Source organism: Nicotiana tabacum, chromosome 20 (genome assembly GCF_000715075.1).
Source record: "Nicotiana tabacum cultivar K326 chromosome 20, ASM71507v2, whole genome shotgun sequence".
NCBI classification, from domain to species: domain Eukaryota; kingdom Viridiplantae; phylum Streptophyta; class Magnoliopsida; order Solanales; family Solanaceae; genus Nicotiana; species Nicotiana tabacum.
This window is the reverse complement of record NC_134099.1, coordinates 64,864,588-64,878,014: the sequence shown is the minus strand read 5'-3', so window position 1 is coordinate 64,878,014 and position 13,427 is coordinate 64,864,588. Positions and strand designations below refer to the sequence as shown.

General features: G+C 38.1%; 1 protein-coding gene across 3 annotated transcripts; it reads left to right on the top strand.

Moving 5' to 3' along the window:
- Positions 1-273: 273 nt before the first annotated feature.
- LOC107825418 (uncharacterized) lies at positions 274-11,520 on the top strand. Of its 3 annotated transcripts, none has more exons than XR_012703487.1 (14): positions 274-520; positions 610-638; positions 709-811; positions 1,236-1,407; positions 1,976-2,155; positions 2,585-2,742; positions 2,888-3,164; positions 3,304-3,518; positions 3,636-3,734; positions 3,840-4,363; positions 4,654-5,417; positions 5,739-5,937; positions 6,656-6,917; positions 11,347-11,520. XR_012703487.1 is itself a non-coding variant. In XM_075239894.1 (13 exons), exons 1-13 carry the CDS (start codon positions 349-351, stop codon positions 6,824-6,826), a joined length of 3,063 nt encoding a protein of 1,020 aa, XP_075095995.1. In that variant the 5' UTR covers positions 274-348; the 3' UTR covers positions 6,827-7,023. The 3 variants fall into 3 exon arrangements, 1 of the variants encoding a protein (XP_075095995.1); XR_012703486.1 differs by lacking the exon at positions 11,347-11,520 and adding an exon at positions 10,042-10,557; XM_075239894.1 differs by lacking the exon at positions 11,347-11,520 and having other exon boundaries at positions 6,656-7,023.
- Positions 11,521-13,427: the final 1,907 nt, after the last annotated feature.

Here is a 13,427-nt window from a genome sequence, read left to right as displayed (position 1 = left end):
TTTTTCCTAAGTTGAATATCTATCAGAAACAACCTCTCTACCTCCAAAAGATAGAAGTAACGAATGCATACACACAATCCTCCCCAGACCCCATTTGTCGGATTACACTAGGTTTTTTGTTGTTGTTGTTGACATAGACCAAAATGCACATTTTTACAAGACTAGAGGATCAATAATGCTCAAGAGTATATTTAATGGACTGGTTTTAATCTACCTCCAAACGTGAGAGACCATTTTTGTTATTTCCTCTGCAAAGTACTCATAATGTAAAACCAAACCGGCAAAACTACTGGAAAACAAAAAAGAAAGACAAAACTCCTCTAGGGTCGAAGCGTTTCGTCAGCGTCAATGGAGAAGGAAGCAGAATCAAGGCGAAAGAGAGAGGTGGAGATAACAGTGCTAGAGAGGGTCGGTCAGGTCACTGCTTCTATCAAAGATTCCAAACACGTCGACCAAGTCATTTGCGCTCTTCATTCCCTCGCCCTTCTTGTCTTCCCTCTCGACTCCCGCTCCCTCGCAGGTGCGATAAAAAAAACTCATACCAGTATTAACGAGAAAATAAAGTTAATTACTGGGCAATAATCCTCTATTTTTTGGGCAATTCTATAGGTAGTGTTAACGAGCAGTACAGGGAACAGGTACTACGCTGTACATGCTAATTTTTATTGATTTCTTTTTCTTATAATGTTTTAATTGTTTTTACTAAAGTTAACAAGTTTGAGACTCCCGGCTACACACGAGAGAAAGGAATGGTGGCAGATTTTCTACAAAGGCCCTGCATTTTCAACATTGGCCAGGGTTTTGTTATATGGTAAGTTTGATAGTCCTGGATAATTAGTCAAATGATAAGATCCCTTTGTTTATTAACATGAATTGAAAATAACAGCGCCACACTTCTTTGCGCTGTAGTTATATCTTAATTCTTTAGTTTTTATGGGTCTGTTTGTGTATGGGATGAGAAAAAACTTAAAACCAAGATTAAGAAGTAACTGTGAATGCAACTTTTACTTTCCTTGATACATGTTGCTCGTTGTATTTGTTGTATTCAATTCGCTCTTTGCACAGTTAGATTTGTTTTTACTTTGACATATTATTGGAATAATCATTGTTGTAATGATGCTTTTGCGTGAATTGAAATGCTTCCTTTTACAGAGAGCGAGGCTTGCATTATCATTTTAATGTCTTAGCTCTTGCTTTTTAGTTGTTTAATAACGTGACTAATATTTTTTTTGCAGATGTGGCTTTTGATTGGCTGGCATGTATCCCCATTTCTGCGAGGATGCACGTCTATGATGTGTTCTTTTTGAGAGGCCAAGTCATTGAGGTTGTTCAAAAACTGGTTCCTTGTCTGCAATGGAGAAGTAGTAGTGATCATGGAACCCGTGCCGTCCACTCAAATGCTGAAAGGTAGCAAAGCATCTTCCACTTTGTGTTAGAGTTGCTTTTTTAGTACGTGTCATCTCTTTTTGCGTGGCGAATTCAGGCCAAACAGAGAATGCAGTCTTAACAGTTTTCTGCTGCCATTGACATGCCCATGGAATAATTTTGTCATTGTCATTTTTTTCTTGCAATATATTTCACTAAATCAGACCATGATGAATAGAAGTCTAGAAATGTGCAGGTGCAAGACTGTTACATCATGTAGGCAATTATTACTTCAGAAATAGTTCGGATCAAAACTGAACGTGTTTATTTAGTTATAGTCTCAAGATGAACTTGGTGGGAAGCTATACGAGATGTGAGCGGTTTTATTGATGGTGTGAGTGTTAGGACATTGCTTTGTTCTGCCTAGCGCATGTTCTGCTCGTCTTGCTGGAATGCTTTTCTTGCTGCAATGTTTGAGTATTATCTTGATCAGTGATGTCTAATTCATACAAAGAATATGTAGACTTGTTTGATGGTGCAACACTCTCCCTCCTGAGATATGCTCACAAAGTAATGGCATACCTTCTGATATTTTGAGTTCTGAGTGCAGATTACTTGTGCTTTGTTTGCTTGACAATAAGGGAGTTACCCAGATTGCTCGAGAATTTTATACTTACTCTCATGATCTTGCCCAAGAAGAGCTCAAGCAGATTATATCCTGGGTGGTCCAACTCCTTACGTCTATACCTGATAAAGCACAAGCGGGAACCCCTAATGCATTATCATCACAGTATCCTTTTTGTTTTCTTCTTTGGGGTAAATTTGCCTCTGACTAGGTTATTTGCTTTTATGCATTAAGTACTTGTTGAATCTATCGTGATTTTGAGTTGATCTCCGCAAAATGAGCTGGAAAATTTCCAATTGTCTTTTTGTTATGGGCGGAAAGAACTTAACGGCAGCTCTCTCTCTCTCTCTCTCTCTCTCTCTCTCTCTCTCTTCCTCCTTCCCGCACTTGTGGGCTGTAAGGGGTTGTTCACTTAACAATTGAATTTCATTTTCAATTCTTTTTTCATCTAGTCCGGCTGTGGACACTTGTGTCAATTAGAGGTTTCTTTGAAAACTGCATGGTGGACTACATAATGTAGTTTGCTTTTCTTTGTTCTTTGTTCCATTTGTTGCCCCTCTTGGTCTTGTTCCACTCTTCACCAGTGAATTTCAGCCTCTTCTTCAAGCATATCACTGCTCAACTTCTTGCTGGAGCACAGGAATGGGACGAGCTTTTAGATGGAGGAACTAATGTTGATAAAAACAAATTAGGTGGTGGCATCCTGTTAATGGGTGAAGCATTTGCTCGTATTAGTCGGCGAGGATCAGCAGGTACATTTGATCAAGCACAAGCAAATTGTTCAAAGAATCTTATTTTTTTATTAGTACAAATAATTTGATATATGAGTTTATAAAGTGGAATCAATTTGTAATTTGATATATGAGTTTATAAAGTGGAATCATTTTGTGCAAGTAGATGTGCTGTTAAGTGTATTGGTTCCTGAGTTACTTAAACATGTGCGGAGCTCCTTGCCATTGAATTCGGATATTCCCGTTGGTGAAGCATTTGAATCAACACCTGGTTTGCGATTTTGGTTGAAGATGATAGAGTCAATCAAAGACCCTTACTCTGTAGAAAGAATGACTGAAGAGCTATTTAAACAATTAGCAGCTCAAAATACAGGAGATATTGAAGCTCACTTGATTTTGTGGATATTGTTTCATCAGATTTTCCAGCAACAAGCCTCGATTAGGTTCGTGAATATTCACTATGCATTATTATGATAGAATATGGATTCCGTTTTGATTGTCATGAAAAGATTGTTAACTTTGAGGGGTACGATATCCTTTTTTATATTTTTGACCGGTCTTTTCTTCAATTTTCTCTTTCAGGTCCATGTTTCTTGAGAAATTTTTACTGTGGAAAGTATTCCCTAGCAATTGCTTGAGATGGATTCTTCACTTTGCTGTTTTTCAGTGTTCTCCTGAAAATTCCTCATCAGTGAAAGCTTGTAACCTCCGTAGTCTCTCAGAGACTGTCCAGCATCTTGTCACGGCTTGGTCTAAACGAGAATTTGTGCAATCAACTTCTATTGAGCAGCAAGCCTGTATTCTTTTTCTTTTCTTTGAGCAGTAACATTTACACCTTTTGTTGAGGAAAATTATAAGATCTGTAATTCTTTAGTCTATTCAACGATTTTGTGCTTCCTTAACTTAAGATCTAGATATAACTGCTGCATTAGGCCTTTGCCTAGAGAAGATGTCTAAAGAAGATTTAGATGCAACCAAGGATGCAATGCACTGTATTCTTGAAGGAGTTAGCTGTAAAATTTTGCTCTTACTGTTGTAAAATTTTACAATATAATCTTTCTATATGACTACTGACTAGTTAATGTAAATCTTCTTATATCTTTTGTGTTTGCTGACAGGTAGGTTAGAAAGTGCTGATCATTTGGTCCGTAAAATGGCTAGCAGCGTTGCTTTAGCATTTTCCAAAGTAATTGACCCCCAGAATCCTCTCTACCTTGATGATAGTTGCCGCGAGGAATCTATTGACTGGGAGTTTGGTTTATTAACACCCGAAAAAAGATTATTGGCTAGGTCAACAAACATAGATGGAGATACTAAGAGCTGTTCAAGCACAGTAATTGCAAATGAATTAAATACCATAGCTGCTACCAGCACACATGATAACGTGATGGGCAAAAAGAAGAAATTGTTTGAATTTGAATCCGTTGATCCAGATGAGATTATTGATCCAGCATCCCTAAATAATGAGGTGGACTCTTGGGAAGATGATGATGATGATAATGCAAGTGAAACCTCCGAGTCCTCAAATGACTCGTCTCTACAGCCATATGACTTGTCAGATGATGATGCAGATCTGAAAAGAAGTTTCTCACAGTTAGCGGATGTGATTGGAGCACTAAGAAAATCTGATGATGCTGATGGAGTGAGTTCAAATTCTTAAATCACCCTATCAGACAATTCTGCAGAGTTTTAAATTGTATCAGTCTTCTAGGAAATGAACAAGCTTTGATACCCTTTTTTTGCTCCGAAAGATCTGTATCAGTTTTTATAGTAGACCGAGAATTGGTCGTGACAATTAGTTTGTAGTTACCAAGATTACTAGAAAATAGTTCGATATCTAGTAATACAAATTAGTAGCTCCGGCGCTATCACTGAAAAGTAGGTGAAAAAAGTTCCCCCCTGTACCATTTTTGACGTCTTTCCTCTTAGCAGGTTGATAAGGCTATTGATGTTGCTGAGAAGCTTGTACGAGCATCACCTGATGAGCTCAAGTTTGTAGCTTCTGATCTAGTCAGAAGTCTTCTACAAGCCCGCTGCTCTGATTCAACTATTGAAGGGGCGGAAGAGTCCGCTGAAGAGAAGAGACAAAAAGCACTTGTTGCTTTGATTGTCACATGTCCTCATGAATCGCTCAATACACTAAACAAATTGCTTTATTCACCAAATTTAGATGTCAGCCAGCGGTTAATGATACTTGATGTAATGACAGAGGCTGCACAGGAGCTCGCAGGTACAGGGATTTCAAGATTTAAGCAACGGTCTGGCGCTCTCATATCATCCATGTCCGATCAAGCATGGTTCATGCCAAAACCTGTTGGTCCTCCAGGAACTGGTCCTTGGAAGGAGATCTCAACACCAGGAACTCCTTTGAATTGGTCTCACTCGTATAAGAGAGAACTTCCCCCTAAATCAGGTCAGATCAAGAAGGGAAAGACTCGCCGTTGGGGCCTTCATTCAGCTGTACCAGAAAATCACCTTGAATGGTCCCAGAATAAGTTTCCCCAGTATGCAGCGGCATTTATGCTTCCAGCCATGGAAGGATTTGATAAGAAAAGGCATGGTGTAGATTTGCTTGGCAGAGACTTTCTCGTTTTGGGGAAGCTTATCTACATGCTCGGTGTCTGTATGAAGTGTTCAGCCATGCATCCAGAAGCATCTATTTTGGCATCTCCTCTTTTGGAATTGTTAAGATCAAGGTAGTAACCCTTGTATATGATACCAGAGAATATACCTTCTTGCATAACTAGCAATCTAATCTTGCAAATGTCTTGAAATAGAAGATGAGTTGCTTACAGGAGAAAAAATGCGTATCTTCTTTTAACTTCTAAAATTAAATGTGTTTATCTTTTTTGGGACTGAGGCTTGGTTGTTGTTGGTAGAAGTGACCTGCTTCCATTTGTAATTTTTACTGTGGTATTGGACAATGCACTAGTCTGTCAGTGGGAATTCCTGTCTTGTTTCGATTTTTCTGTTTACGTTTAGATGCCCACTTAAGTTTTCACTCTCTATACTACCAGGGAGATATCTCATCATGTGGAAGCTTATGTTAGGAGATCTGTCCTGTTTACTTCTTCATGCATATTGATTTCTCTTCATCCCTCCTATGTGGCGGCTGCCTTGTTTGAGGGAAATTCTGAAATTTCAAAAGGACTTGAGTGGGTTCGCAGCTGGGCACTTCATATTGCTGAATCTGACACCGACAGGGAGTGCTACACAGTAAGTCAAACGAGCTGTATGCCCCTCTCAGACTTCATGCATATTCTGTTCTGTTTGTTTTATGCGTACCTATTACTCTGTAGATTGTTAGCGGACTATGTCATAGACACAACTAGTACCTTCCTCCTGTTCTAATGTACAAATGTAAGTCCAGATAGAGACTAAAGTGTTCAATGGCACATTATAACATTGCATAGGATAGGATTTGTTTTTTCTGAAGGTGCTCATAGACGGACAGAACTTGACTGGAAGCTTTATAAAAAGGCAAGCAGAAGAAAAAGTAAGGCCAAAATCCTGAAGTGTAAGAATTGTGTACATGAAGCCCTTTGCAGAAAGTCAGTAGAAATTTAACTGTTAAAACTCGCAATTTGTTTGTTCTAACTTCATGAGTTGTTAGCTACCAAATCAAACTATTTGCTTTGTTTTGGGTTATGTTGTGTGTCAGGCATGAACAGTTATCTAGTATTATTTCCAGGTTACTTGTTAGTGATTGCCCTTTGCTTGTTCAGATAAATGTTTAACGTTATTGGTATCTGTTGCAACTGATATATCAAAGGCTTAGTTCTTATCACCATCAATTAGTCATTGTGAACAGAATTAAACTCTGTTTAGTTTCGTTTTCTGATCTTTTAATCTTGATTTCCAGTTTTTATATTCTCGTATAATACACTGTTTGAGTTGCTTTACATAGCCACCCTAATTACTTCTAATCTTGCAGCTGGCTATGACTTGCCTCCAACTCCATTCAGAGATGGCTCTTCAAACTTCTCGGGCACTTGAATCACCAGAAAGCTTACCTGGATCGAATAGCAGCAGTCTACCATCAAATGTATTGAGGGGGTTTATCAAAATCCCCAATTCAAGTGGTGGCATTCTGAATGCCCCTTAGATATTATTGACATGTTTATTCTCTGGCACGATCTGTATATTTCTGAAATATCCAACCTCGCCTTCCTATATGACATCCCTCAGCACGAAAGGTACAATGATCCTGCTTTTGTTCTTGCCTATTTTTTTTGTTGTATGCCATGCAAATGGTTTTACTTAATGATTTTTCATATTGTATCCCTCACCTTCATATTTGTATATTTTTGTTTATAATAGGATGAAAAAAATATGTAATAGCAATTATAGAGAATAGACATACATATGAAAAGTATTAAAAGGAAAAAATCAAATGTGTATGAATATACTAAATTAGCCAAGCATGTGAAAAACACTGCATATAAATTCTTAGTAACCCTTTCACATCTTGTTTTTTTATCATCCAAATAAAATAAAACAATGAAACTTTAGTTTATTGTTATCCTTCCAAATTATGAAAAATTAAACAATCGGTCTATCACTGTTGGCAGAACTAACCGCAATAATAACAACATGGAAGCCCCTCAGATTTGTTTGAAATTGCCAAAATAAAAATGTCATTCACATTGTTAAACGTAAAGTTATGCCGTTCAATCCCTGAAGCCTTATTGAACCTCGGCTGTAGAATTGCTGTCCCTATGCATCAAGAAGAATGAAACTTTACTGTAATCCCACCCCATGGAATAAAATTAGCAATTTCAAAATACAGAACCTCTTGCAGTTATATATAAAAATATGTGGTTAAAAAAGGATGGAAGGATACGCCCTCTCATTTTAGGACACAACTTGTAGTTTAAAACTTCATTTTCTTAAACTTCTACTTTAAAACTTAATTTACTAAGAATGAAGTTATCTGGAATGGGAGTGGCCCCAATGGAGGACAAGATGAGGAAAGCGAGGCTGAGATGGTTCGGACATGTGAAGAGGAGGGGTGCAGATGCCCCCGTGAGGTGGTTTGAGAGGTTAGCCTTGGTGGGTCCGAAGAGAGGTAGAGGTAGGCCTAAGAAGTATTGGGGAGAGGTGGTTAGGCAGGATATGGCGCGCCTTCAGCTTACCGAGGACATGACCCTTGATAGGAGGGTGTGGAGGCCGATAATTAGGGTAAGAGGTTAGTGGATAGTCGAGCTTATTTCTATGTCGTACCAATAGATAGTAGTATTAGAATTGTACTCTCGTATTCATAGAATTCTATTTTACATGTTTCTTTCGCTTCAGTTAGCTTATTATCATGTTGGTCTGCATGTTGCTGCTTGTTTATTTTTGCCCCCTTTTTTCGTTTTCCTTGAGCCATGGGTCTTTGGAAACAATCTCTCTATCTTTACAAGGTAGAGGTAAGATCTGCGTACACACTATCCTTCTCAGACCCCACTTGTGGGATTAGATTGGGTATGTTGTTGTCTAATATCTACAAAATCTCAAACCCAGTAAATGGTGTTTCTTATTAACAATGAATTGAGCAAATTGAAATGATGGGAGGGTTCAAGTTTTTGAATAACCTTAACTAAATTTCAGGAAAAAAATGTACATTAACTAAAAATTATCAGCAATCTTTTCATGTTCTTTTGTGAACATCCAAATCAAAGACAGTTACCGAATGCTTGTAGCACAATACTATTGTCTCCACTAAAATTCAACCTAGAGAATATAGTTTCTTGTCATCCAATAATGTAGTCAACAGTAAAGCATCCTAACTACCAAAAAATAATTACAGATATGGAAGAAAAGGCAGACAAAGTGTGATACGACATACAACATCTCTTTGCTGCAACTGATAATTGAATTTCTTGGCCAAAGAGAAGTGCCAAGTCTCCTTGTCTACGTCCTCCTTTCTATACAACAACAACATACCCAGTATTATCCTGCACCGAGGTCTGGGAGGGTAGTGTGTATGCAGAGCTTACCCCTACCTTGTGAGAATAGAGAGGTTGTTTCCAGTAGACCCTCGGCTTAGGAAAGCATAAGCACCACATTAATGAAAATATAGCCAAGAAGGAACAGTATCAAAAAGCCATATAAAAACAGAATAAAAACAACAAGACAATAAGGTAATCAACAATGAAATAAAACAATGGTTAGTCATTAAAACCTACTACCAACAGAAAGCGAGATTGCATGCCAATACTACTGTTATGAACACTCTAGACTACTTACTCTACTACCCTAATCCTCGACCTCCATACCTTCCTATCAAGGGTCATGTCCTTGGTCAGCTGAAGCTGCGCCATGTCTTGCCTAATCACCTCTCCCCACCTCTTCTTTGGCCTACCTCTACCTCTTCGTAGGCCCTCCAATGTCAACCTTTCACACCTCACCGGGGCATCTGTGCTCCTCCTTCTCACATGACCAAACCACATAAGCCGCGCTTCCCGCAGCTTGTCCTCAATAGGGGCCACACCCACCTTGTCGCAAATAATGTCATTTCTAATCCTATCTAACCTGGTGTGGCCGCACATCCATCTCAACATCCCATCTCTGCTACCTTCATCTTCTGGACATGAGCGATCTTGACTGGCCAACACTCAGCCCCATACAACATCGTTGGTCTGACCACCACTCTGGAGAACTTACCTTTAAGTTTCGGTGGCACCATCTTATCACACAAAGTCCTCATTTCGGTGCAGAGCCCACGACAGATCACATAAGATCAAAAACACAAATGGATCTATAAGAATTGCATTCACTTGTGCACAATTTGAAGTGTGATATGGAGGATTGGTTGGTAGTCGACAACTGCAGGGGATCCCTATTTTTATTAGTGCTACGAGCAACATCCAATTTAGTTGGTATTCACCGTTGAGCAAAATCCAATTTAATAAGTTGTCAAATTATGTATGCGAATCTATGAGATACGGGTAGATAGAGGAGGTGAAAGGGTATATAATTGATATGAAATTATTGAAATCTTCAAGAGGTGTCTTTTGGGCAGAGAATTTAATATGTGCATTTAAGAGGTGTTTTTGGGGGTTTTAAGAGGTGTATAGCACAAAAATTGAAGAAAATGGTGGGAAAATCTGAAAATTTGAGATAAAAGATATAAGGCTTTCTTGGCTATAGAGAGTGCCAAGTCATCTCTCCTATATCCTTCCTTTATATAGATTTTCAGGCCTTGCTCAAGCCATCTGATGCATCTTATAGTTTGGTTTAAGAAGGTGAATGTCTTGGGATCAAAAGAATGATGTATGTTTTATTTCTTTTTGTTTTCTTTTTAAATTAAGTAGTAATTTCTTAAATCAAATGCAGCATAAAACTTCGCAATGCTTACAAGAGCTGGCGTGAGATGCTAGATTTTGACAATGAGGCATCTTCCGAAAAGAACATAATATTGGCATGTCATCTGATGAGGTTTTTCATCCAAAAGATTTTAGTGCAGCCTTGAGTTTAAATGTGTTTCGACAGTATGCCTTCCTTTTCCCATACATGCACTCTGGAATTTCAATCATGCACGTACAAAATGTATGCCTCTAAATAGATTGCAAGTCCTTGGCCATGGAAACAAGACTTTGAGATCTAAAGCTCTATCCAAGGTAGCTTGTTCCGACTAGCACGAAGATAATCAAGAAACAATAGAGGGTCTCAACACTGTTTCTTGTTGCTTTTGAAAAATTGGAGTTCTTGTTTTTTTTTCCCCTCTTCTTAGTCTGTTTAGTAGGCTTTTCAAGAAGGGTTATCTGGTTTCCTTTTCTTGGGATGTAATAGATATAAATACTTGGTAGACTCGTTCTTGAGGAGAGACTTTGCATATTGTGATTCCAAAAATTGAACTTGGCAATTACTTTCAAGTTTGAGTTCTTGATGCCCGAATCGTGATTAGTGGTTTCTGAGTAGATGTAGTAATGTTATGACAAACGTTAGTTGACTTCTCCATCGAAGCAAGGCATATTTCTTACTCAGTCGTATTTTTATAGTTTTTCTCTAAATCATGAGAGAGGATATATGATTAGACCAGACGTCAAGCTGCCGTACTTACGACTTTGTGTTATTTGAGTTGCTTACCCAAAGGACATGTGGAGTCCATAGAGAAGCTTGTAAAGTTGGTCCTAAAAGCAATAACTGATAGCAATACCTGTGTGGTAGGCTACCATTCGTACAATTGGCCAATTCTACAAGTTTTGGATCCAGCAGTTGTAAGAAGTGTTTCATGAGGAGCTCCTCTCTTTTGGTAAAATTCTAGGATGGTGTCAATCCCTAGTAGCAGAAGCAAACAATTTCAACTATACTGCTCCTTAGTTGCAATTTCAGTTTAGATTTCTTGGAACGACACTTGAGCTAGATACCAAAGAAATTAATTGAGTTCCTAAATGAGTGACATTATTATGATGAAGGAAGCTGCTTTGCTTACTTTTGCCTCGTTACATGTAATTGAATATATATTTGTGATACTACTACGAATCTCATTCTCCTTCTCGACTCCTGATAGTGCGTGATTACTTTGGATGGTGGAATACTACTACCCAATAATTATGCAGACCAAGCGACTCAAATCTATTCATAGCCAAAAGCATTTATCTGAATGCATTAGATCTAACGAGGAATGTTTTGTTGCAGGCATGGGCTAGACTTTGCGATAGCTTGGAATAGGCTCTGAAGTGCATTGGCTTGTAATGTGATATGTCACTTTGTAGCTAAGTTTAAGGGTAGATTTTCAATCGACTTTTACACAATTTACTATAACAAACTCTTCCTCTACAGTTGAATGCAATAGTAATGTCATGGCGGTAATTGCAAGCCGGGCCTTTTTCTTCCAAATCAGTAGTTCTTATCCTGATATCCTCAATAATGACTCCAATCATTTTGCGTGAAACTCTTAAACTACTTTCGGAGGAATCACTCTGTTCCAAGACAAGCTCTCTGGATTGAACACTCCTATTTCTATAGGCACTTTAGCTGATTTTAGAACAATAACATGACAATGTTCACGTAACGAAGAAAATTTGACCCCAAGCTATTGCAGAGTCTAGCTTATGCCAGCAACAAAACGCTTGTTAAATCTCCAGCATTTTGATGAGGGCTTGGCTATGAGAATGCTTAAGTGGCATGGTCTGCATAATGATTGGCGGGCAGTATTTTACCTCCCAAAGTAATCATGCACTCCAAAGAGTAGCATGAGAATGAGACTCGTAATAGTATAAATTAAGGTTTTTAGGGTTTAAGGAGATATCATTCCAAGAAATCCGAATTGTAACTAACGAGTAGTATAGCTGAAATAGTTTGCTTTTGCAATTTGAGATTGACAACATCATCTATAAATTTTACCAAAGCATAGAAGAGCTTTTAATGAATACCTCTTGCATGGATCCAAAACATGGAGAATCAGATGAACGGTAGCTCACGGCACCCTTGTATCGTTATCATTAATTGCTTTTAGGACCAACTTTACCAGCTACTTTATTAACTACATGCCTTTGGGCATACGATTGAATGCTTTGTCCAATCATTATCATCTCTAAAGAACAAAACTATTTGAGTACAAATGAGTCAGAATTATGTCTTGCTTTGATGTAGAAATGAGTCTGCTAAGGCTGTCATAATATAACTATATCTACTCGGAAGCCACTTGGTACGATTCAGATGTCAAGAACTCAATCTTAGGAATATACACAACAAAACCACAAAATTTGCACTCTGGTTCCGCTATTTTTGAGTTTTGACACAGCAGTGTTGCTAAATGCTAAACAATTTGGTCATTCTATGGGTTGAACCCATCACTTAATGATTTTCCAGCTGTTAATTTATCTAGTTAGCTAAGGCTGGGGGTGGCAAACTGGCGGGTCAGGTTAGATATAGGCGGGTCGAAAACTAGTAATGCAAAAACGGATAAAATATCCCTTCTGTCCATATTTAATACGAATAGGAAATAGGTCACAGTGATAATATGAATATCCATATTATCTATGCCTTCTTGAATGTGATCATTTTGGGAAAAGTTCTATTGTGTGTTTGGTATGAAGGATCAATTTTTTTCATGTTTGGTTGGGTTAAATATTTTTGAAAATATTTTCTTCATTAACTTATTTTTCTCCAATTGGAGGAAAACGACTTCCCTATCAAAAGGAAAGAAAATAGTTTCCAAAATTCTTTCTTAATCTTCCCCATTTTATTCCTCGCTCCCACCCTTATTCCCACTCACCCCACCCCTAACCGCAACCCCTACCCCACCCTCCACCCCCTCCCCCTTTAACATCGCCACCGCCACTTCAGTCCCTAGACCCCGACTTACCATCCTCTCCGCCCTTACTCATTTTGTCTCATATAATGTTTGCCTAAATTATATATATTTTTATGCTACTTAATCAAATATCGAAAAATAAGCAAGAAATTTACTTTATCTTCCAAGCAAATATTTTCCTTTCCTTCATATCAAAACACAACCGTAGTCTCCCAAATTCGAAAAATCTTCAATTTGAGTCTTTGCAAATTTAAAAGTTAAGCCCATTGGTTATCCGTTAAGTATCCATTTTGTAAGGGGAAAATTACCCAAACTGCCAGTCTATAAAACTTTCCCAACCAAAAATAGCCCAAAACAAAATATCTACTAAAAAGAAAAATGTCAGTTTAAGCCCAAATAGTTTCAATTAATGTCAGTTTTTTTATCCGTTATTTTTATTTTACAGACTTAGAAAAGGGAC